This window comes from Dendrobates tinctorius, unplaced genomic scaffold (assembly GCF_039654945.1).
Source record: "Dendrobates tinctorius isolate UK_male_01 unplaced genomic scaffold, ASM3965494v1 ptg000183l, whole genome shotgun sequence".
Taxonomy (NCBI): Eukaryota; Metazoa; Chordata; class Amphibia; order Anura; family Dendrobatidae; genus Dendrobates; species Dendrobates tinctorius.
The window spans coordinates 9,681,865-9,707,960 of record NW_027361850.1 but is presented as its reverse complement, the minus strand read 5'-3'; the positions used below and the strand labels follow the sequence as shown (position 1 = coordinate 9,707,960).

Below are 26,096 nucleotides of genomic sequence, written 5' to 3'. Positions count from 1 at the left end.
AGAAGCCGGCAGGCCCTTGCGACCGCCTTCCGGAAGAATGAAGAGGGAATCAGACTTCCGGAAGGGTGCAGTCCTGGACACGTAAATCCGCAATGCTCTGACGAGGTCAAACGTATGCAAAGCCTTCTCCACTCTATGAACCAGAACCGGACAAAGGGATGGCAGTGAGATTTCCTCATTGAGGTGAAAGGTGGACACAACCTTCGGAAGGAAGGATGGTACAGCACGGAGAACCACCTTGTCCTGGTGAAAAGCTAGGAAAGGCCGTCTGCAGGAAAGTGCTGACAATTCAGACACTCTGCGTGGCGAGGTGATTGCCACTAGAAAAACCACTTTCTGTGACAGAATGCAGAGTGGGACTTCTTTAAGGGGTTCGAAGGGTGGTGCCTGCAATGCTGTCAGGACCAGGTTGAGGTCCCACGTTTCCAGTGGACGTCTGTAGGGGGGAACCAATCGGGAAACTCCCTGGAGAAAAGTCCTTACTTGCGGTTTGGTAGCAATGCGCCTTTGAAAAAGGACTGAAAGCGCTGACACCTGACTCTTAAGCGAGCCTAGGGATAGCTTGGCGTCTAGGCCAGATTGAAGGAAACCTAGTACCTTCAGGCGGGAATAAGGGAGTGAGACCTGTCCGTGATATTCGCACCAGGAAAAGAAAGCTCTCCAGGTACGATAATAAATCTTGGCGGAGGCTGGCTTCCTTGTCCTGATCAAGGTCGCAATGACATCCTGTGAGAACCCTGCCTGGGTTAGAATCCAGGTTTCAAGGGCCATGCTGTGAAATTGAGAGCCCCTGAATTCTGATGGTAAAACGGACCTTGTGACAGAAGGTCGTGACGGTCGGAGACGCCAGGGGGCGTCTGCTGTAAGTTGTACGATGTCGGCGTACCATGTACGTCTGGGCCAGTCCGGCGCGATCAAGATGGTTGGAACTCCCTCTTGTTTGATCTTCCTCACGACCCTGGAGATCAGGGGGAGGGGTGGAAAAATGTACAGGAGCTGGAACTGGGTCCAGTCCTGGACCAGGGCATCCGCTCCGAGCGACCTCGGGTCATGTGTCCTGGCCATGAAATTGGAGACCATGGCATTGAGATGGGATGCCATTAGGTCCACATCCGGGGTTCCCCAGCGTTGACAGATCTGGTAAAAAATTTCGGGGTGGAGAGACCACTCCCCCGAGTCCATTACTTGCCTGCTGAGGAAGTCGGCTTCCCAGTTTTCCACACCCGGAATGTGGACCGCAGAGAGTACCGACCTCGTGTCTTCCGCCCAGTGGAGGATAGGTGCCACTTCTCTCATCGCCTGGGCGCTGCGGGTCCCGCCTTGGTGATTCACATATGCCACCGCCGTGGCATTGTCCGACTGTATCCGTATGTGAGAGGCTGCAAGCAAGTGATGACAGGTTCTCAGTGCCAGGAAGATGGCCCGGATTTCCAGGATATTGATGGGCAAGGTCGCTTCCATTGGTGACCACTTGCCTTGTGCCCTGTGATGTAGGTGCACCGCACCCCAACCTGTCAGGCTTGCATCGGTGGTTAGGACCTTCCATTGACCTGAGAGAAAGGGTTTTCCTCTTGCAAGCGAAGTTGGCTTGAGCCACCAATGTAGGGACCTCCTGGTTGACGATGACAACCGTAACTCTCTGTTGAGGGAGAAGGGGTTCCTGTCCCAAGATCTGAGGATGGCTAGTTGAAGAGGCCTGAGGTGAAACTGGGCAAATGGCACTGCCTCCATTGCTGCTGCCATCTTGCCGAGGACTCTCATGGCAAACCGGAGAGATCGGGGAGGATTGCGGAGGAGTATGCGAACTCCCAGACGGAGGGCCAGTGTCTTGTCCTTGGGAAGGAGCACCAGACCCCTGGAGGTGTCGAATAACATCCCCAGGAAGGTTAGAGTCTGACTCGGGGTAGTAGATTTTTGTAGGTTGACTAACCATCCCAGACGACTGAGTGTGTCTATTGAGATTGAGACACTGACCTCGCAGTCCTTGAAGGTGGAAGACTTTATGAGAAGGTCGTCCAGGTACGGAACGACTAGAATGCCTCTGGAGTGTAGAACGTCCATGGTGGCTGCCATGACCTTGGTAAACGTTCTTGGAGCCGTGGCGAGTCCGAACGGGAGAGCTACAAACTGGTAGTGGTTTTGGTTGATCGCGAACCTGAGAAACCTTTGATGGGCGGGAGCAATTGGTATGTGCAGATATGCGTCTTGTATGTCTATGGAGGCAAGGTATTCTCCCTGCTCCATGGATGTTATGATGGACCGGAGGGACTCCATGCGGAAATGACGGACCCGTACATATTTGTTGAGCTGTTTTAGGTCTAGTATGGGCCGGACGCTGCCTCCTTTCTTGGGAACTACAAATAGATTGGAGTAGAACCCTCGGAATCTTTCATTCACGGGAATCGGTAGTACGACTCCTGCTTGAAGGAGAGAGGAGACCGCTTGGTGGAAGGCACGAGCCTTGTCTGATGGTGTTGGTGGAATAGAGAGGAAGAACCGGATCGGTGGAGTGGAAGTGAACTCTATCTTGTATCCGGAAGACACTATTTCCCTGACCCACCTGTTTTCTGTAATAGGCAGCCAGACTTGCTGAAAGAGTAGAAGTCGCCCGAAGTTCGTGAGTCATGATGAAGCGAAGTTCTGAGGTTTTCCTCCCTTGGGTTTCGCTTGGCCTGCTTTCGACTGCCAAGTCCTGCCAAGGAATGCCAAGTCCTGTCCGGTCTCTGCGCCATCCGTGGGTTGTCCCTGCGTGGAGAGCGGTTATAATTTTGCGCTGGGCCCGAGACGGACCAGCCCGAAGAGTTCCGAAAGGATCGGAATCGTGTTTGGTTTCTCCGTTTAAACGTGCGTTTAGGTTTCAGTTGAGGGAGAGAGGTACTCTTACCCCCAGTGGCATTGGATATCATTGTGTCCAATTTTTTGCCGAAAAGCCTTCCATTAAGGTACGGAAGATGCGTGAGGGACTTCTTTGAGGCCGCATCCGCTTTCCATTCTCGCAACCAGAGGATACGCCGAATCGTAATGGCGTTTGCCGCTATCGCCGCTAGACCTCTTGCTGAGTCTAGGGCTGCATGAAGCATGTAGTCTGCTACCACTGCTATTTGAACCGCTTGGTCCGAGAGCCCGGTATTTGAAGCTTGAAGACCCTCCTGCAGTTTTTTGGACAAAGCCAGGATGGCCTTGGCCGCCCAAACTGAAGCGAACGCAGGGGCCAGGGAGGCCCCTGCCGCTTCGAAAATGGAACGAGGCATGCGTTCTACTTGCCGGTCTGCTGCGTCCCTGAGGGTTGAGCTATCTGGCAGTGAGAGTAGGGTCTGTGCTGCTAGTCTAGATACCGGGGGGTCCACTTCGGGTGGATCTGTCCACTGTTTGGTGTCCTTCTGTGAAAAGGGGTACTTCGCGTCGAAATATTTGCGATTGGCAAATTTTTTCTCAGGCTGCGAAAACTGCTTAGTAAGTATCGTTTGAAACTCATGGTGATTAAGGAAGACCTTAGGCGGTTTCAGAACACTTTCAAAGCAAATCTTATGTTCTGGGGCTTCCGGGGCTGTATCTGAAATTTCCAGCACCCGATGGATGGCAGAGATTATGTCCTCAACTAGCGCTGTATTGCTAGGGGGACAAGGTACCACGGACCTCTCCGTTTCGTTGTCTGAGTCGGAGTCACAGATGCCTTCCGAATCCTGTGTATCGCTAAGGTGTTCCCTGGTGGGCGATCTGGGGCGGAGGTCTTCTGTGGTAGGGGATCTCTGTGGTGAACTGCATTGTCTGTGTCTGATAGGGGACTGCCTAGGAGACCTGGAATGACGGTGTCTCTCCCTGGGGGGGGGGGGGAATGACAGTGTGCTATAGGACGACTCAGGTGATCGCGACCTGTGGGTCCGCTTAGGTCTGTGTCGGAAACAGCATGTTCCTGAGACAAGCTGTCCGTTTGCTGGGTAACGTTCATAGCCGGGACACGACCCTGCAGAGCTTGCAGCAATGTAGCGGTTAGGTTATCTATAGACTGTGTCATAGACTGCGACATCTGAGTAGCCCATTCCGGTGTGGTATCCGACACTGAAGCGTTGGTAGGGACTCCCAGAGTTCTGGATGCAATCCCAGCAGTGCGGATACGTGCTGCCACTGGGGAGCGTGGTTTTGCAGGCTGTGCAGAATGCATAGAAACATTCCAGCCTGGTTCTCTTTCTTGAGCCCGGCATAGTGCACAGAGGCTGGCTATCAGGGATCCTACAGGGGTGGCTATGCAGAGGGAACCCACAGAGAGCCTTATAGGTAGTATGATTTCACAGCTGAGTAAAGAGAACCCAGCTGTGATCTTACCCCACCAGCGTGCCCCTAGGTCCAGCGCCGACAAATCACAGTTCTGTGCCCCCCGGAGACTGCTGTGGTTCTCCTTCTTGCTGGAGGCGTCCATTGTCAGGTATTCTGCAGCCAAAAAAATGGCCACCGGGACGCTGAGGAGAGGAAGGAGGGGGCGGAGAGCTGAAAAGGGCGTGCTGGGCTATGTAGAAACGCGCCTTTTCTGCCTCGATCCGCCCCTTCTATGACACTATAGAGCGTCATCTTAGTCATCCGGGGGGGCGGAGAAAAGGCGGCGGCTTCAGCTAGGCCGAAGCCGCGGTCTCAAGTAGAGGGCTTCAGGGCGGCGCAGTAGTTCGGGAGGGGGTCGGATCTGCACCAGACCCCCCCGGAATGGGCGACTGGCTAGCGGTGGGGACAGCAGGGGTAGCGGTTCCTGTGTGGGGGAGTCCCTCTGAAGCGCTATGGAGTCGTTGCTGCTGCAGAGACAGGGGCGCAGAAAGCCCTGTCTCTGCTGCGCCATGTCTGCCTGCACCCTCCCCCGGCCCCAGCAGGATCCCACAGCTGGTCTGGGGTCCCTGGTGCAGAGTGCTACCTATTCACCGACCCTACCTGAGGTGTCTCAACCTAATGCCCCGAGGGGGATTAGGGAGGGTGCGTCTGTCACCGTCAGGGGGTCTTCATCCTCGCCTAGACCTCAACCCAGACCCCAAAGGGGTTGGGGAAGGAGGGGGGTCTCAACTTCGGACCAGTACCCGAGGGACTGGGGAAGGAGCGACATGGGGAATAGCCGTCTCCACTTCAACTGGGCACCTCTAAAAAAAAGGGGGCCAAGGAAGGAGTCATGCCGAGAGTCTCGCTGGAGACCCACTTTTCTTCATCTGTATTCCGGACGAAAAAGGAAAAAACTGAAGAAGGCTGATGCTGTCCAGGGGTGTATACTGCAGAGGAGGAGCCATAGTTAATCTTTTTTCAGATTATGCATAGTGTCGCCTCCTAGTGGACAGCAGCATAACACCCATGGTTCTGTGTCCCCCAATGAGGCGACAGAGTAAACAGTTTTTAATCAAAATTGCAGCAACCATTGCCAATAGGCACAACCCTTTAACCCCTTCGTGATGGAGCCCTTTTTCGTTTTTGCATTTGTTTTTTGCTCCCCTTCTTCCCAGAGCCATAATTTTTTTTTTCCGTCAATATGGCCGTGTGAGGGCTTGTTTTTTGAGGGACGAGTTATACTTTTGAACGACACCATTGGTTTTACCATGTCATGTACTCAAAAATGGGAAAAAAATCCAAGTATGGTGAAATTGAAAAAAAAGTGCAATCCCACAACTGGTGAAAGGTGGGCGATTTAAACTTTTAAAAAATTTTTATTATTTTAAAAAACTTTTCTTTTGGTACGCTTCAAGAGTTTCCATGGGAGACAAGAAGCTGCCATAACCTGATCGGCTCTGCTACATACAGGTGATTATCAGATCGCCTATATGTACCAGAATTGCTGACTTGCTATGAGTGCCGCCCACCGGGCGGCGCTCATAGCAATCTGGCATTGACAACCATAGAGGTCTGCAGGAGACCTCTGGTTGTCATGCCGATCCATCAGTAACCTGCGATCACGTGAAGGGGTCACCGATGGACGGGATTTCCGGCGCCACAGCTGAAAGCGCGCATAAAATGTCGCTGTTAGAGTTTGACAGTGTCATTTAACAGGTTAACCGACATGTCAGCTGTTCAAAACAGCTGAAACGCTGGTAAAGATGTGGGCTCAGCGCCGAAGCCCACATCACAGGGGGAGACATTACATGTGCAGTACTAGTACGGCGCATGTCGTGGAAGGGTTAAAATTTCATGTTCATACAAATGACAATTAACTTACCTGAAAATAAGCAGAATTTTCTTTTAAATGCTGCTCTACACAGAGACATAACTGCTGTACCCATTGCCACTGGGAGATAACCGCAGCACTGTATGCCTAAATAAAAAATAATTACATGCAAGGAAACAAAACAGTTAGACCCTTCGCAGAATGGCTCTCTTAGGGGCTATGTACAGTACATTTATCCATACTACAGGTAAAGGCAATCAGACTTCTTACGCACCTCTACAGTTTGTTTTGCTGGATGATTTTCCAATGACAGCAGTTCAGCAGTTTCTTGCAAAGACTGAATGACATCGTGCTTCTGATCCAGCTCCACTGTAAGTTCCTGAAGAAGAGAGGTGGAAAAAGCATCTGATGAAGTAGTGATAATGATATGGAATGCATAGTAATGAATTAGAACCAATCCCCAAAGCATTCATTTTACATTAAGTATGCGACGCTTACAGAAAAGTAATCCTTCTTCATCTCCATATTGGAATTTCCATCACTCCAGTCATAAGCGAGCTCATCCTCTTCCTTCTCATTCAACCAGATGATCTGTGCTGTAGCTCGGGACACAAAACTATGTAGGCTCTCTAAGTGGCGCAAACGGGAGCTAGAGGTTTCCTACAGAGAACAGCAGTAAAATTGGCACTTTAGAAGCTGTAAAAACATACATTCATAATTTTATGCCATAAATCTCCTTACCCTTAGCTTGCAGTACTGTACTTCAAGCTTGTTTAAAGTCTCTCTGTAGCTGCTGCGGAAATTAGGAGACATTTTAACCTGAAATGAAAAGGTTGACATTTTCATTACTTTCTAGAACATGGCCGAAAAATATACTGAGTATGTTTTACAAGATTACACGTAGGTGGAAACTGTGGTAATTGCAAAGATAACCCAATATCTAAAAAAGGCATTAATAATGACCTGACTCCCAGTTATTACATAGATGTGTGGGCTACGAATACATTTCTACACACCCACCTCATAACTCCTTGCTTCTCGCAAACTGGAGGACAACTCCTCCACACTGGTGTGTACTTGGCGTTGGTTTTCTAGCTGGCTCTCCACACTTGGAAGATCACTGCCCCATTCCGCACGTTCCAATTTTAACTGAAGGACAAAAAATTAAAAGGGCCTTACACAAATGTTAGAAACTTTTGCTTTTATATATTCATCGTAATAAGAGCATTCCATGGTAAAACCTTTGTTTCATTTTTCAATTAGACGAATGGTTCCCATACAGTCGTGACAAAGGTTAAGACTGACACAAATTTGGATTATCACAACGTTTAATGCTTCAGTTTTTATCATGCCAATTTGCATTAACTCTAGATTGTTATGATCCTTGATCAGATGACTTGCAAATGTAAGTCAGCCATTTATCAGATCACCAAGAACGTCAAAGAATTCAATTATTGTGACGAAAGATTCAGGGAACCCATAAAAGTCCAGCAGTTGACAGGACTGTCTCCTAAACAGGATTCAGCTACATGACTGGTTCAGTACGAGTGTGGAGTTTGCTCTGGAATGGCAGCAGGCAGGTGTTGGTGAATCTGGAGTGAGACAATGATTTTGGAGGCTGGCTTGGTGTCAAGGAGGGCAGCAAAGAAGTAGCTGTGTATGGAGGGAGTCAGGAAAGATAGCCACTGTCTGAATGATTGTTCCGCCAACATCTATCTATTGTATATTGAGCCACTAAGAAAAACACTGCATCTACCTAAAGCAGCAACCTAGAATATCATGTAAGTAGCCAATATAAACTACGGAAACATTCAGCTATAAGAAGAAAGCCCCCAAAAAATCTACCCATATATCTCTTGCTCAGATAAATTCCAGAGGCGTTTTGCCGTTTTATGGAAGCTTCCTGCTTGGGTTTAGTGGCCCTTTAATCTTTTTATAACCCTGTTGAAAGTGGAATAATGCTTCACTCGGGAACAGCAGAGAACTGCTGCATGTCATGCTGCAACTTACTAATACCATATACATTGATCTACTAGTTTAAAAAATTAAAGTTAGATTCTTACAACAAGATAGAAAAATATTCGGGATTGAGAGTCCTCAGTAGTTGATACCTTTTAATGGCTAACTGAAAAGATGGTAACACATTGCAAGCTTTCGAGACTACTCAGGTCTCTTCATCATCGAGTAGTCTCGAAAGCTTGCAATGTGTTACCATCTTTTCAGTTAGCCATTAAAAGGTATCAACTACTGAGGACTCTCAATCCTGAATATTTTTCTATCTACTGGCTAAAACGGTACAAAAGTTAGACATCTTTCCTGTACAACAAGATAAGCTTCTTACAAGATCATACACAAATCAAACTGAAATAAAAAAAAAAATGGTTGTGAAAATGCCACTAAGCACTTCACAGTTATATGCAATTGTGTGCTAAAGGGATATAATTTGTAAAATAGGCATTAAAAAATCATGTTTATGGACTAAAGTCTGAGCCAAGCAGTGTCGGAGATGCTTTAAAAATAAAAAATAGCATTCATAGAGTTAAGAGTTCCTAAAGTAGAGTTCAAGATGTCCAGAGTTCATATATTCCTATGATTCCATACATGCATCCTCACAAAATCCTCAAATCTGAGTATTTGATACACTGCCAATTTTGCAAGTTTTCCCACCTACAAGGAATCGAAAAGTGTGTAATTTTTAACGTGGGTACACTTCAACTGTGAGAGACAGAACCTTAAAAATGAATCTAGAAAATTACATCATTAATTTGCATTTTATTGCATGAAATAAGTATTTGACACAATAAAAAAAACTTAATATTTTGTACAGAAACCTTTGTTTGCAATTACAGAGGTCAGACGTTTCCTGTAGCTCTTGACCAAGTTTGCACACACTGCAGAAGGGATTTTGGCCCACTCCTCCATACAGATCTTCTCTAGATCTTTCAGGTTCTGGGGCTGCCGCTGGGCAACATTGAGTTTCAGCTCCCTCCAAAGATTTTCTATTGTATTCAGGTCTGGCGACAGGCTAGGCCACTCCAGGAACTTGAAATGCTTCTTACGGAGCCACTCCTTAGAAGCCCTGCCTGTGTGTTTCCACGACCCATCTTCAATGCTCTTACGGACAAAGGTGTTTGTTTGCCAAAATCTCACGATAGGTGACCCCATCCATCCTCCCTTCAATACATTGCAATTGTCATGTCCCCTTTGCAGAAAAGCACCCCCAAAGTATGACGTTTTTCCCACCATGCTTCAAGGCTGGACGGTGTTCTTAGGCTGAGCTCACGAGTCGCGGTTTTTTCACGTTTTCGCGGCGGTTTTAAACGCGTGATTTTAACGCGAAAAATAAGCATCCCATGCAATCCTATGGGATTCCGCAATCCTGTGCTAATGCTGCATTTTTTCCTGCGGCGGAATCGCTTCGCGGTAAAAAAAAGCAGCATGCTCATTAATTTAGCGGAATCGCGGCGATCCCGCACCCATAGGACTGAATTGTTCCGCTTACTTCCCAAAGGGCTGTGCCCACCATGCGAAAAGTAAGCAGAACATTTGCGGATGGTACCCACGGTCCGGAGGAGAGGAGACTGTCCTCCGGGCTCTAGGTACCATATCCCTGTAAAAAATAGAATTAAAATAAAAAATATTGTTATTCTCACCTTCCGGCGTCCCGCGCAGCCTTCCCGCCTCTCTCCACGCTCCCGGTCCCAGTAATCCTTTGCGAGAATCACCGCGATGACATTGAGATCTCGCGGGAGCGCGACGTCTCGCGGTCATTCGCGCAAAGGATTACTGGGACCGGGAGCGTGGAGAGAGGCGGGAAGGCTCCATGGGATGCCAGAAGGTGAGAACATGACAATATTTTTTATTTATTATTTTTTACATTTTATCTTTTACTACTGAGGCTGCATAGGCAGCCTCAGTAGTAAAAAGTTGGTCACACTAGTCAAACACTATGTTTGACGAGTGTGACCAACCTGTCAATCAGTTCTCCAAGCGATGCTCCAGATCGCTTGGGAAACGCTAGCATTCTGCAAGCTAATTACGCTTGCAAATCGCTAGTTTTTCCGCGGGAATTTAAAATGCGATTTTCCCGCGGAATGGAATTACGGAGATCTCGCGGTAACTTCCGCGAGAGTTCCGCTACGTGTGCACATAGCCTTAGGCTTCTACTCATCCTTCTTCCTCTAATCACAGCGAGTGGAGTGGATATCAAAACATGGATTTTTGTGAGTACTTACCGTAAAATCCTTTTCTCCGAGACGCTCATTGGGGGACACATGTACTGTGGGTGAATGCTACCTGCCACCTGGAGGATGACACTAAGTGAACAAAAAAAGGTTAGCTCCTCCCCCGCCACATACACCCTCGCCCCGATTGCGGCCGGAAACCAGTTTAGTGCAACAGCAGTAGGAGAACACAAAATAAATCAGCCTTAATGCAGAATACAATATGTCTGGTAAAGGGCCACCCTAATCTCAAAAAAGGAAATATATTAAATAAACAAGCGCCAACTGGCTCATAGGGTGGGTGCTGTGTCCCCCAATGAGCGTCTCGGAGAAAAGGATTTTACAGTGAGTACTCACAAAAATCCATGTTTCTCCTTCGTCTCATTGGGGGGGACAGGTACTGTGGGACGTCCTAAAGCAGTCCCTGGGTGGGAGATTGACTCACCGATCCAAGCCACATGCACCTCCTGTCTAAAGGTGCGCCACTGCTGCTTGGAGAATTCTTCTACCCAGGCTTGCATCTGACAAAGCCTGAGTATGCACATTGTAATATTTAGAAAATGTGTGCAGGCTGGACCAGGTTGCTGCCTTGCATACCTGCTCCGCCGAAGCCTGGTGCCGAAGCGCCCAAGAGGCGCCCACTGCCCGAGTAGAGTGCGTTCTGATCCCTGCTGGAACCGGCGTGCCTCTAATGCGGTAAGCCTCTTGAATAGTTAGACGGATCCATCTGGCTATGGTCGACTTTGAGGCTGCGAGTCCCTTCCTGTGCCCTTAGGGGAGCACAAACAGCGTGTCCGTCTGGCGAAAGGGTGCCGTCCGCGTCACGTACCTTCTGAGTGTGCTCACTAGGTCTAATGTGTGAAGCGCTTTTTCCACCTGATGTACTGGCGCTGGACAAAATGAAGGCAGGACAATGTCCTCATTAATGTGAAAAGAGGACACAACCTTCTGCAGAAAGGGGGAGGGGGTTGAAAAACTGCCTTATCCTTGTAGATGGTGAGAAACGGTGCTCTACAGGATAGGGCCGCCAACTCTGAGACTCGCCTCATGGAAGTTATGGCTACCAAGAATACCACCTTCCTGGAAAGGGACGACAAAATTTCCCGTAATGGCTCAAAAGGAGCTTCCTGCAGGACACTCAAGACCAGGTTAAGGTTCCAGGAATCTAGGAGCGCCCTATAGGGAGGTACCAAATGTGAGACCCCCTGGATGAACGTCCTCACCTCCATATTAGTAGTGATTTTTCGCTGGAAGAGGACAGACAAGGCCGATATCTGTCTCCTAAGGGAACTCGGGGCCAACCCTGAGTCTAGGCCTGACTGAAGAAAAGCCAAGATGTTGGGAATAGAAAAAACCAATGGAGCAACCCCGCGATCTCAACACCAACCAAAGACGACCTTCTACGTGTGATGGTAAATTGTTGCCGAGGTAGGCTTCCGGACGCTAACCATTCTCGCGACTACTTTACGCCCAAACCCCGCCTGGGTCAGAATCCAAGACTCAACGGCCATGCCATCAAACACAGGGCCCCTAAGTTCGGGTGGCAGATCGGCCCCTGAGACAGTAAGTCTGGACGCTCTGGCAGACGCCATGGAACGTCTGCGAGGAGCTGCATTAGATCCGCGTACCATGCCCGACGGGGCCAGTCTGGGGCCAGCAGAATTGCTGGAACCCCCTCTGTTTTGATTTTCCTGATGACCCTCGGAAGTAGCGGCAGTGGGGGAAACAAGTATGGAAGGCGAAACTGGTTCCATGGTAGAACCAACGCATCCAATGCGATCGCTCGCGGGTCCCGAGACCGAGCGACAAACACGGGCACCTTGGTGTTCACCCTGGAGGCCATCAGAACCACATCCGGTGTTCCCCACCGCTTGCAAATCTGCTGGAAGACCTCGGGGTGCAGGGCCCATTCCCCGGGCATGACCTCCTGCCGGCTGAGGAAGTCTGCCGCCCAGTTTTCCACGCCTGGTATGTGGACTGCTGAAATTACAAGCGGTTCTCCTTGGCACAGTGAAGCACGTGTTCCATTTCGCGCATGGTTGCCTTGCTGCGCGTGCCCCCTTGATGATTTACATAAGCCACCGCCATGGCGTTGTCCGATTGAATCCGGCCAGGACGTCCTGCTAGAAGGTGCTGGAAAACCAACTGCACCGCTCGTATCTCCAACAAGTTGATCGGGAGGAGTGCCTCCTGTTGCAACCATCGTCCCCGAGTCGTGTGATGGCGGAAAACCGCTCCCCAACCGAGGAGGCTCGCATCGGTTGTGACCACCCGCCATTGATCTGGGGGAAAGGGTTTCCCTTGAAGAAGGGAGGTATCCAGCATCCACCACCGTAGTGACTGTCTGACTTGAAAGGACAATCGGCACCGATGATCGAGCGTAAATGGGCTCTTGTCCCAAGATGTCAAGAGAGCGTGCTGTAGGGGACGAAGATGAAATTGGGCAAACAGAATCGCTTCCATTGCCGCCACCATCTTCCCTAGCACCCTCATCCCAAACCGAATGGTATGAGGGACTGGTTGCAAAAGCTTCCGGACTCCTTGCCGGGGCGCTAGAGCCTTGTCTTGAGGGAGAATTACCAACCCTCAGAAGGTGTTGAAAATCATCCCTAAGAAAGAAATCCTCTGGGCTGGGACAAGGGATGACTTCTTCCTGTTGACCAACCATCCCAGGCGGGATAGGGTATCCAGCGTAATGCTGACATTTTCTTCGCATGCTCGAAATGAAGGGCCTTTCACCAAGAGGTCGTCTAAGTATGGCAAGACGACTATACCCCGAGAGTGTAGAATGGCCATGGCGACTGCCATTACCTTTGTGAACACTCTGGGGGCGGTGGCCAGCCCGAAGGGTAGTGCTACAAATTGGAAATGCCGACCCTCGATGGCAAACCGTAGGAACCTCTGATGTGGAGGAAAAATAGGGACGTGCAGGTAGGCGTCCAGGACGTCGATCGAGGCCAAGAATTCTCCTTGCTCCATGGCCGAAATAACTGAACGGAGAGATTCCATCCGAAAATGTTTGATTCTGATGACCCTGTTCAGGAGCTTTAGGTCCAGTACCGTCCTGACTGTCCCGTTCTTTTTGGGGACAGCGAACAGATTGGAGTAAAAACCCCGAGTCCTCTCGTCCTCTGGTACGGGAGCAATGACCCCGTTAAGCTGGAGTACCTCGATGCCTCCCCGCAATGCCTCCGCCCGGGCTTCCACTTTGGGAAGCCGGGACAGAAAAAAATCATATTGGAGGATATTTGACATTCTATTTTGTACCCGGACGACACTAATTCCGTCACCCACGCGTCGCGCGCTACTGCGACCCAGACATGGCAGAACCGGAGCAGACGGCCACCTACCATGTCATTTTCGGGTAACGGGCGCCCCGAGTCATTTAGCTGAGGGTTTTTGGGACCTGGCTCCCTTTGACCTGGGCTGGCGAGCCCGCATCCTGCCCAGCGGGTTGGCTCTATATGCGACCTGTCGATCCTTGTCTTGGTTGTAGCGAGCTGGAGCGGCGGAACTGGCCACTGCCATCCACCCAGGGTTGCGAAATGCCCGAAACCGCACCTGACGAAACGGCGGTTTGACTTTCTGCTGCGGGAGAAAACTGCTTTTTCCTCCCGTAGCATCAGATATGAGTTGGTCCAATTTTTCCCCGAATAGGCAGCTACCCTGATAAGGCAGGGAAGTCAAGGATTTTTGGGAAATCAAATTGGCCCGCCACATTCTTAACTATAGGGCCCTCCTAATGGCGATTGCATTTGCCGCCACTAGTGCCGCACAATTAGCCGCATCTAAGGAGGCATTGATTAAGTAGTCACCCGCCATTGCGATCTGACTTGCTATCTCTGACACCTCCGCCGGCAGGTCCCTATCCTGCAGGAGCTTATTTAATGACTCAGACCATGACATTATGGCCTTGGCTACCCAAGTCTCTGCGAATGAGGGAGAGAGCACCGATCCTGATGCTTCATATACCGAGCGGGCCAAGCTTTCTATGAGCCGATCTGTGGGGTCTTTAATGGAAGAGACACTAGGTACCGATAATAAAGATTTCGAGGCCAAGCGTTACACTGGGGGATCCAAGACTGGAGAGTCCGCCCATTTCTTACAGAACTCCGGTGCAAACGGATATCTTACTTCCAGCGTCTTCTGGCCCGAGAAACGCCTGTCCGGTCGTTCCCTGTGACGCTGTACTATGTCCTCGAACTCTATGCGGTCGCTTGGCCCTCTTAAAGGACACCTTATGACCTGAGGCTAGGGGGACGTCATCTTCGATACCCAAAGTCTGATTGACAGCTTCGATGAGACTGTCAACTGTTTCCCGACACCCTGGAGTATCCAGGTCCTCATCTGCGTCATTATCTGAACCCTGCTCGCTCCCGGATAATGGTGATGGTGAACGAGACGCCGTACTCACGGATGCCGAAGCACCGGACGGGCCCAGCGACGCAGTGTGGGTTCTTTTCCTATGCGCCTGCCTAGAGAGAGTGCGGCCCCTGCATCCCGGAGGCTCTAGTGAGGTGGATGATCCCTCCCAGATCGGCGAGCCGCCACCTCTGCTCCTATCTGGGGCTTGAAGGGTCTCAATCGCCTTCGTTAGCGATGCCATAGACCGTGAAAGCGATAAAGCCCATTCCGGGGGATCCGGGCCCCTGGGCTCCGACGCAGGGGAGGGCCCCTGGGCGCGTTCGGAGTCACAGGCTTCACATACTTTTTTACTCTGAGCTCGTGAAAAACTAGCCCCACAGGAAATGCATGCGGCATAAAGGAACGTGTGAGATTTCCCTTTTCCGGTCATATTGCTGCCAGGCTCAATAACCCCCTCTGCCTCCAGTAAGAGGGTTGAGGGAAGGGAGGAGGAGGAAACAAACCCCCCTTTATCGCACGTAGTGCAGCTCCAGGGTCGGGGTCGCCCTTACCCTGATCCTGTGTCCCCACGTGCTCCTGCCGCTGCCTCTGCGCTCCTTTCTCCCTTGAGTAGGCCGAGACTTCCTCTCCCGGTCGCGGCCTACCCTGTAATGAGACCGGGGGCTCAATTTGTTCGTGTCCGCCCTCCACGGGGGGCGGCACCGGAAATTACATCACGCCGGGGGCGGGACTTCCACCCGCGGCCTAAATTTCTACCTGTCTGCCCGCGCGCTGGTGGCCCCACAACCACGGCGATCCCGCCGGCCCTTCTCTGGGCCGCTCCATGCGTGCTGAAGGCCCCCGTCTGGGGGGTAGGAAGGAGGGAGGAAAATGCTGCAGGCCCTTCTCTGCCGACCTTCTCAATGGAGCTCTCCCTCCCCAGTCCTCCATACCTGCGATAACCTCCGCTACAGATCCAGCACACCAGGTAACATAGTAACATAGTTATTAAGGTTGAAGGGAGACTTTAAGTCCATCTAGTTCAACCCATATCCTATCCTAACTTGCCCTAACATGTTGATCCAGAGGAAGGCAAAAAAAACCCATGTGGCAACAGTAAGCTTCACATTGGGGAAAAAAATTCCTTCCCGACTCCACATACGGCAATCAGACTAGCTCCCTGGATCAACGCAATATTAAGGAGACTAGTGTATATACCCTGTAATATTATACTTTTCAAGAAAGGCATCCAGTCCCTTCTTAAATTTTAGTAGTGAATCACTCATTACAACATCATATGGCAGAGAGTTCCATAGTCTCACTGCTCTTACAGTAAAGAATCCGCGTCTGTGAGTATGCTTAAACCTTTCCTCCAGATGTAGAGGATGCCCCCTTGTCCCCGTCACAGGTCTAAGAGTAAAAAGATCATTAGAAAGGTCTTTGTATTGTCCCCACATATATTTATACATTGTAATAAGATCACCCCTAAGCCTTCGATTCTCCAAACTAAATAACCCCAAGTGTAATAACCTGTCTTGGTATTGCAGACCCCCTAGTTCCCTAATAACCTTGGTCGCTCTTCTCTGCACCCGCTCCAGTTCAGCTATGTCTTTCTTATACACCGGAGACCAGAACTGTACACAGTATTCTAAGTGTGGTCGCACTAGTGACTTATATAGAGGTAAAATTATGTTCTCCTCATGAGCATCTATGCCTCTTTTAATGCATCCCATTATTATATTTGCCTTTGCAGCAGCTGCTTGACTCTGGCCACTAAATGTGAGTTTGTCGTCCACCCATACACCCAGGTCTTTTTCAGTGACTGTTTTGCCCAGTGTTTTACAATTAAGCACATAATTATACAACTTGTTCGTTCTACCCAAGTGCATGACCTTACATTTATCCCCATTAAAGCTCATTTGCCATTTATCAGCCCAAGCTTCTAGTTTACATAAATCCTCCTGTAATATAAAATTGTCCTCCTCTGTATTGATTACCCTGCAGAGTTTAGTGTCATCTGCAAATATTGAAATTCTACTCTCTATGCCCCCTACAAGGTCATTAATAAATATGTTAAAAAGAAGCGGGCCCAAAACTGACCCCTGTGGTACCCCACTGCTAACCGTGACCCAGTCCGAGTGTGCTCCATTAATAACCACCATTTGTTTCCTATCCCTGAGCCAGCTCTTAACCCACCTACACATATTTTCCCCTATCCCCATTGTTCTCATTTTATGTATCAACCTTTTGTGTGGCACCGTATCAAAAGCTTTTGAAAAGTCCATGTACACCACGTCCACTGCATTCCCTTGGTCCAGTCCGGAACTTACCTCTTCATAAAAGTTTATCAGATTAGTCTGACAGGAACGGTCTCTTGTAAACCCATGTTGATATTGGGTCATAAGGTTATTCTTCTCCAGATACTCCAGTATAGTATCTCTTAGAAAACCCTCCAGGATTTTACCCACAGTTGAGGTTAAACTTACTGGCCTATAATTTCCAAGTTCAGTTTTTGTCCCCTTTTTGAATATTGGCACCACATTTGCTATACGCCAGTCCTGTGGTACAGACCCTGTTATTATGGAAGAGGTAGAGGGGATGGGGTAATTTTCTGGACGGCGCAGGCACCCTAGCTCCGTCCCCCCTGCAGGGGCCAGGACAGGGACCGTCCGCCGTCATGCAGCACCGCCGTCTCGCGTTGGTGGAGCAGTGGAGGCCGCACAGACTCGTCTTTTGCCTCTGTGCAAGCCCATGGTTTCAATACCTAGGGGTGGACAGGGCCAAGACCGGCATTATGTCCCACGTCGCGGGAGAGGATATGTGGAGGGACACTCGCACGTGCTCGCCCGTTGTTGGTTTGGGGAAATCGGATCCTTTCAATAGGATGCGTTACCCCTGTCTTATCTTCATAAAAGAAAAAAGAAAAATAGAAGTCTGGGGAAAAAGTCCCAATATGTCCCGCGGTGCGGGAAAGGATACGCGGAGACGATACTCAACGCTTGCTCGCCCGTTGATGTTTTGGGGAGATCGGACCCTTTCAATAGGATCCGTCGCCCCTGTCTCATCTGCATAGTCAAAAAAAAAAAAAAAATAGTCTGGAGACCTCCAGACGTGTGTGCCTCCAACGGACACTAAGCAAAAAAACTGGTTTACGCCCGCAATCGGGGCGAGGGTGTATGCGGCGGAGGAGCTAACCTTTTTTTGTTCACTTAGTGTCAGCCTCCAGGTGGCAGTAGCATACACCCACAGTACCTGTGTCCCCCAATGAGACGAAGGAGAAAAGTTCTATTTTGGTCTCATCTGACCACATGACCTTCTCCCATGCCTCCTCTGGATTATCCACATGGTTAATGGCGAACTTTATATGGGCATGAACATGTGCTGGCGTGAGCAGGGGGACCTTGCATGCCCTGCAGGATTTTAATTCATGACTGCATAGTGTGTTACTAATGGTAATGTTCGGCTTACACGCGGGTTGGCTTATACACGAGTATATACAGTAATTTTAACACAAGCCCCAACTGTTTATCTCAAATAATGTGTATGGCTAAGAGGAAATCTAGAATATAACAGAGGAAAGTCGTGCATCATTTTTTGGTGTAAAATATTGACTCACATATATTGCCAGTCAAGGGAGAAGTTGCTAATACAAAATTTTACCACCACATTTTGACAAATCATATAAATTAAGAAATCTTCTTATATTCTTCATAGAGTTGTCCATTCAGATTGCCCTGGATGGGAGGATAGCTTTCTATGAAAGGTGTTGTATTCTTGCAATGGAGTAGAACACCAAGAACACACTAGCTTGGCAAGATTAAATGGGTTGTCCACTATTTTTGAACTAGAACCCATGTGTCTTAACTGCCCCAAACTGGCAATGCATGCATAGTGGCAGAGCAGGTAGTGAAAGTATGTATATAAGGAAAAGGCTAGTATGCAGCCGTGAATGAAGACACATGGTTGCTGGTCAAAAAGTAGTGGACAACCCCTTTAATCAAGCAATGCTAAATAAACATCAATCATATACCTATATGATATAGCATCATTTACTTGAATGAATGTTTGTATGATGAGTACCTGCATTTCTTCCACCCAGGCAAGGAGCTCATAAACAAATCTGAGGCTACCTTCATCTTCTGAGGAGGATAAAGCAAGCAGTTCTGCCCGACTCATTGGTTTCCGAAACCAAGTTGTGGAAGAAGTAGCTGATGTGTGAAAGCCTTGTTGGGGAGATGTGTTAAGAGACACCGAGGTTTGCAGGCCTGTGCCGATGAAGTTCCCTTTTCTGTACAAATTGGAATATTCCAGTCTCAGCGTTAGAAGCTCATCCTGAATCCGTAGAACTCTAAACAGTTAAAAAAAAAAAAAAAAAAAAAAAAAAAAGCATTTAACATAACAGCACCTGCATACATATAAACTGTCAGATTCCTATATAGCATGCTACATATTTTCTGGTGCAAGAAATTCTCTTCATAAGTCACATGCTTAGTGAAAGAAGTCCACCTGTGTGTAATGTAATTGTTACATGATCTGTCAGTATATACCACCATTTCTGAAAGGCCACAGAGGCTGCAACACCATTAAGCAAGAGGCACCACTAACCAAACAACACAATGAGATAGGCAAACAAGTCAGGGACAAAGTTGTTCACAAGTACAAGTCAGGGTTGGGTTCTAAAAAAATATCCCAATCTCTGATGATGTTCCGGATCACCATCAAATCCATTATCATCAAATGGAAAGAATATGGTACCTCAACCAACGTGCCAAGAGAGGGCCGCCCAACACAGCCCAGGTAAGAAGGCCATTAATCAGAGAGGCAGCACAAAGACTAATGGTAACCCTTAACCCCTTCCTGACATGTGATGTACTATCCTGTCCAGGTGACCCAGGCCCGTATGACCGTGGACGGGGTAGTACGTCATTGCGATCAGCTGCGCTCACGGGGGGAGCGCAGCTGATTGCGGCCGGGTGTCAGCTGATTATCACAGCTGACACCTGGCACTATGTGCCAGGAGCGGTCACAGACAGTTTCCGGCACATTAACCCCCAGCACACTGCGATCAAACGTGATCGCAGTGTTCCAGTGGCATAGGGAAAAATCACGAAGGAAGGGGGCTCCCTGCGTGCTTCCCTGAGACCCACGGAACAACGCGATGTTATGGTGTTTTCCCAAGGGCCTCCTCCCTGCAGGCCCCCAGACCCAAGATGGCCGCAGGGGCCTTCCAGGTCCTGCAGGGAGGTGGCTTTCTCAGTGCCTAATAAATTCTTTTTTTTGTAAATAAAAAAAAAATAAACAAAAGTACACATATTTAGTATCGCCGAGTCCGTAATGACCCGCCCCATAAAACTGTCCCACTAGTTAACCCCTTTAGCGAACCCCTTGAGAAAAAAAAACAAAAAGGCAAAAAACAATGCTTTGTCATCATACTGCCGAACAAAAAGTGCAATAACACAATCAAAAAGACATATATAAACATGGTACAGATGAAAACGTCATCTTGTCCCGCAAAAAACGAGCCGCCACACAGCGTCATCAGCGAAAAAATAAAAAAGTTATAGCTCGCAGAATAAAGCTATGCAAAAATAATTTATATAAAATTGTTTTTATTGAATAAAGGCGCCAAAACATAAAAAAAGATAAAAATGAGGTATCGCTGTCATCGTACTAATAACCAGAAGAATAAAACTGCTTCATCAATTTTACCACACGCGGAACGGTGTTGGTAAAATAAAAAAATTGGATCTGAAGTAATTTTTTAGTGAAAAAAGTTAAATGTTCATTTTTTTTTATAAACATTAAAAAAATTCCTGTGAAGCACCTGAAGGGTTAATAAACTTCTTGAATGTGGTTTTGAGCACCTTGAAGGGTGGACTTTTTAGAAGGGTGTCATTTTTGGGTATTTTCTATCATATCCCTCAAAGTGACTTCAAATGTGAAGGGATCCCTAAAAAAAAAAAATGCTGTTGTAAAAATGAGAAATCGCTGGTCAACTTTTAACCCTTATAACTTCCTAACATAAAAAATTTTGGTTCCAAAATTGTGCTGATGTTAAGTAAACATGTGGGAAATGTTACTTATTAAGTATTTTGTGTGCCATATCTCTGATTTAAGGGTATGAAAATTCAAAGTTGGAAAATTGTGAAATTTTCAAAATTTGACAAAATTCTGTTTTTTTCACAAATAAACGCAAGTCATATCAAAGAAATTTTTACCACAAACATGAAGTACAGTATGTCATGAGAAAATGTCAGAATCACCGGGATCCATGAAAGCATTCCACAGTTATTACCTCATAAAGGGACAGTGGTCACAATTGTAAAAATTGGCCTGGTCATTAGCATGCAAACCACCCTTAGCGGTAAAGGGGTTAAGAAGCTGCAGAGTTCCCAACCAGAGACTGGAGTATCTGTCCACACGACCACAATAAGTCGTATACTCCAAAGAGGTGGCCTATATGGAAGAGTGGGTAGAAATAAGCTTTTACTTAAAAATGTTGTAAGGTTCATTTGAGTTTGATAAAAGACATGTGGGAGACTCCCGAAATGTATCAAGGAAGGTGTTGTGGTTAGAGGAGACCAAAATTGAACTTTTTTGGCCACCAAGATAAACGCTATGTCTGACACCAAACCAACACAGCTCATCACACCCAAGAACACTATCCCCACAGTGGAACATGGTGGTGGCAGTATCATGCTATAAGGATGCTTTTTTATGCTGCAGGGACAGGGAAAATGGTCCGAGTAGAAGGTAAGATGGATGCTGAGAAATACAGTGATATCCTTGAGCAAAACCTATTTCAGTCTGTCAGTGATTTGAGACTGGAACGGAGATTCACCTTCCAACAAAACAATGACTCCAGGCATTCTTCTAAAGCAAAACTAGAGTGGCTTAAAGGGGTATTCCCGTCTCCGAGATCCTATCCCAATATGTAGATGTAATATTAGCAAATACCTCCAATTAGAAATTTAATACAGTTCAAGTTCGCTGTCACTTACCTCATGTAGGGCATTGCAGTAACTTTGATATCCTTATGGGTACGTCCACTCATATAGTGACAGTCAGTTAGGTAAACAGCGCTTATTCCTAAGATACTGCGATGACCTACATTAGGTAAGCGACATAGCAAATCTGAAGTACTAGACTAGATTTCTAATTGGAGCTATTTTCTAATATTATTATTACACCTACTACATATTGGGTTAAGATATTGGAGATAGGAATACCCCTTTAAGGGGACATGTGTAAATGTTTTGGAGTGGCCTAGTCAAAGCCCAGACCTTAATCCAATTGAGAATCTGTGGTCAGACTTGGATATTGAGGTCACCAGAGGAAATCATCTAACTTGAAGGAGCTGGAGCAGTTTTGCCTTGCAGAATGGGCAAAATCCCAGTGGCCAGATATGAAAAGGTCAAAGACTACTTCAAAGCCACTTTCAGTTGTAATTGCCGCAAAAGGAGACTCCACAAAGTACTGATTTTAGGGGGGTGAATAGTTATGCACATAGAAGTTTTCAGTTATTTTGTTCTATTTCTTGCTTGCTTCATAGTTATAGGCATGTTCTTTACATGAGGTGTCAAAAACTCTCAGAAAAAAAGCAAAATTCCAAGTTGTGAGGTAGCAAAAAATGAAATATGCCAAGGGGGTAAATACTTTCACAAGCCGCTGTATACACACGCAAATATATTTAAAAGTTTTACTTTACCTGAAGGCAAGCTCATCCACCTGGAAATACTTTTCATCTCGCAGAATCTGAATGTCTGCCTGAAGTTGACGGAGAACACTCTCACTTTCCTGAAGGAATTGCAACACTTCGATTTCCTGTTGAGTGCTTTGCCCACATTCGACATTAGAGGCATCCTAATAGACACACAGAAAAGTCAATGAAAATATGTCAACGATTGTTGCTGACAAAAATCTAGGTCTTCAATATCTTATGCAAGGAGATGAAATATATTTTGTTCTTATAACTATACCCATCCATCGAGGTACTATGCAGCAGTGTGCACAACACTTAAATCAGACATCAAAAGCTGATAAATTACAACATGATGGGGAATAGGATTAGACAGTAGAAATTATTAAAGGAAACCTGTCACCTCGTTTTATCACTATAAGCTGCGGCCACTGCCTTTTGGGGCTTATCTACAGCATTCTAGATACAAGAACGCATTCAGTAAATGCCAGAGTGTATGTGTATGTATATATGTGTGTGTGTGTGTGTGTGTGTGTGTATACATACACACACACACACATACTGTATATATACATACATACTGCCAGTGTACAGTTAGTGCAGCTTCGGCCCCCACTTACAGACTGTAGTGTATTCCTCGCTAGTGTCAGCTTTTCTTCGCAGCTCAAACAGCCATTCTGAATCCTGTTTGCAATTTGTAACAGCAGTTCAAGCCTATTAAGCAAGAAAATGAAGGTAATGTAACGTCATAAGCAGAAGGAAAAAAAATCCAGAAAGAGCATAGGTGCACATACCTCTCCACAGCTGGTCGGAGAACCTTCTCTCTCTCTATCATGGACAGTATAAGCTTCCCCCACTGTTCCTCCACATCGTTAGGATGAAAGGATGTGGGAAGTTTGATACGACCAAATTCAATCCAGGTCTTTTATAGAAAACAAAAATATGTCATCAAATAATGCTAAATAAATTCAACATTAAAAGGTTTTTTCCATGTTGTATCTTCAGGAGTGCATCAGTCCCCTACCTCCAAGCCTCCTAGTTGCCGGAAGCTGTGTGCTCCTGATTAACACTGACAATTCAGGCCAGTGGCCTGCTCGCACCTCTGGTCCGAGTGTAAGTCCTCTCCCATGTTAATAGTAAAATCAGCTTTGCATATGTCAGCATGGGAAAAGTGCAGGCGGACTGAAGATCCACTAATCCGGCTAGCTTCACAGCGGCACAGGCAGGCTCAAAAGCATAGAGCCTGCTAGTGCCGGAAGATCTTTACCTAGCTCATCGGCCAATGTCAACAAACATGGGCAACAAGCTGTACACTACACAGCAACAACATGGGCAACAAGCTGTACACTACACAGCAACAACATGGGCAACAAGCTGTACACTACACAGCAACAACATGGGCAACAAGCTGTACACTACACAGCAACAACATGGGCAACAAGCTGTACACTACACAGCAACAACATGGGCAACAAGCTGTACACTACACAGCAACAACATGGGCAACAAGCTGTACACTACACAGCAACAACATGGGCAACAAGCTGTACACTACACAGCAACAACATGGGCAACAAGCTGTACACTACACAGCAACAACATGGGCAACAAGCTGTACACTACACAACAACAACATGGGCAACAAGCTGTACACTACACAACAACATGGGCAACAAGCTGTACACTACACAACAACATGGGCAACAAGCTGTACACTACACAACAACATGGGCAACAAGCTGTACACTACACAACAACATGGGCAACAAGCTGTACACTACACAACAACATGGGCAACAAGCTGTACACCACACAACAACATGGGCAACAAGCTGTACACCACACAACAACATGGGCAACAAGCTGTACACCACACAACAACATGGGCAACAAACTGTACACCACACAACAACATGGGCAACAAGCTGTACACTACACAACAACATGGGCAACAAGCTGTACACTACACAACATGGGCAACAAGCTGTACACTACACAGCAACATGGGCAACAAGCTGTACATTTTTAATAAGAGGTAAATTGCAAAGCTGACAGTTTCATTTTACCCAAGAACCTGAGATAACCCCTTTAAAAAGAGAGTATTTTTTTTCATGTTTTAGAAAATCAAATACAAGATTCTGAAAGGGAAAGATATCAAGGTCTTCCCATGATCTCGTACAACCCAGATATCATGAAGAACATGTCGCCACAGTCTGACTTTATCCTTCCTTTTTATAACACAAAGCAACACATGGAAGGTCGTGAGGGAGGGGAGACAGATCTAGGCATACGTCAATATATGGTTAGATTCAGTGGATAGGCAGAGATATACTCTTTTGTAGCCCTCAAAAAGGCTGGTTGTGGAAAAATAAAATAAAGAGGGGAAGCTATTGTTCCAAGATCATGAGAAGTTAAAAAAAGAAAAAAAATGCAAGAGAAAAGATGAAAATCTTCCATAATGTTAAAAGCCTAAAAATGAACCAAATTGTACCTGCAACAGCTGATATAATTTTTGGATCTGTGCTTTTTCCTGTTCTTTTGCTGGAATTTCAGTTTCTTTCACATGTACATACTGATTATAAAGTGCCTAGAAGTAAAAATAGACATTGTTATAATGCTTAGTGGACACATTACTAAGTGCTCTATTTTCTGCAGAATATTACTGTACCTTTAACTCCACAGGATTCTGAGGAAATGATTTGTCAGACATCAGAAGTACATGCTGACGGATCCACTGCGTAAGTGACATTACTCTTTCCTGGTACTCCAGCCAACAGGAGTCTACTTCCTGCAGGAAGAACCAGGACAAGATGTAAGCCATAGAGTATAAAACCCACAAACATGGAAGGGACGAACATGGGCAACACTTACGGTGGCACTGATCCCTTCTCCTCCTTCTGGGACTTTGGGGAAGGCATCATATATAGAAGACACATATGTGATCACAGACTTTTCATCAGGAGAATCCACATCCACATCTGAGGTTAAACATATAGGTATGTGACGCAGAGATCATATAAATATTATCCTAAAGCATATTAGTTGGTTGTACAAACCTTCAGAATCTAATAATCTGGTTACACCCAGACTCTCCGCTATCTCAAATGCCTGTTCTAGATTTTCCCGGTTACTCTGGATTTCCACTTTCTGCATGTCTACTAGGTCAGGTCTGGAAATAAAACAAGCAATGGGTACAGTCCAATCTCTCCAAAACAGCATTTCATAGTATGGTCCCCTCAAATCACTAACCTGTAGCGGTGAATAATGGCATTAAACATCTTGCCGTCACTCCAACAAGACGTAAAGTTGGTGCACTTCACCCCAACATATCCTGCGGTCACCTTCTGCGTCCATAGGAGCAGCTTCTCCTTGGCAGACATATCTCCTGATTCTCCACTGACATAAATATCAGAGATCTGTAGAAAGAAAGATCATAAACCTCTTTGCATCACGCGGCATTAATCAAAAGGTAAGTGTGACTTTCACACTAGCTGTATGCTCTGAATACATCAACAACGAGCACGGTTTACTGATCATTGCAATGCCTTGAAAATTACCTTTTTAATCTGCAATTCAGCAATTGATCTGGATAAAGCAATACCAAACCTTTCACTACTTACTTTATAGGACACCTATACTATAAAGAAAAGGCACGACATGCTATACAAGACATAAGCATCTCAACAGAAATTAGATCAGATTC

At 47.0% G+C, this 26,096-nt stretch overlaps 1 protein-coding gene across 9 annotated transcripts in view; it reads right to left on the bottom strand.

Moving 5' to 3' along the window:
* Positions 1-26,096, bottom strand: part of MACF1 (microtubule actin crosslinking factor 1) — a 292,674-nt gene that overhangs the window by 210,072 nt on the left and 56,506 nt on the right. For all 9 annotated transcript variants that reach the window (XM_073552024.1, XM_073552025.1, XM_073552030.1 and 6 more), the window contains 14 exons: positions 25,643-25,809; positions 25,450-25,562; positions 25,265-25,371; positions 25,062-25,181; positions 24,885-24,980; positions 23,188-23,315; positions 23,014-23,107; positions 22,403-22,557; positions 18,775-19,042; positions 7,148-7,276; positions 6,869-6,946; positions 6,626-6,787; positions 6,402-6,506; positions 6,179-6,274 (listed from right to left, as the gene is read on the bottom strand). In XM_073552024.1, the coding sequence (XP_073408125.1) occupies positions 6,179-6,274; positions 6,402-6,506; positions 6,626-6,787; positions 6,869-6,946; positions 7,148-7,276; positions 18,775-19,042; positions 22,403-22,557; positions 23,014-23,107; positions 23,188-23,315; positions 24,885-24,980; positions 25,062-25,181; positions 25,265-25,371; positions 25,450-25,562; positions 25,643-25,809 (1,818 nt within the window). The remainder of the gene's footprint in view (positions 1-6,178; positions 6,275-6,401; positions 6,507-6,625; positions 6,788-6,868; positions 6,947-7,147; positions 7,277-18,774; positions 19,043-22,402; positions 22,558-23,013; positions 23,108-23,187; positions 23,316-24,884; positions 24,981-25,061; positions 25,182-25,264; positions 25,372-25,449; positions 25,563-25,642; positions 25,810-26,096) is intronic.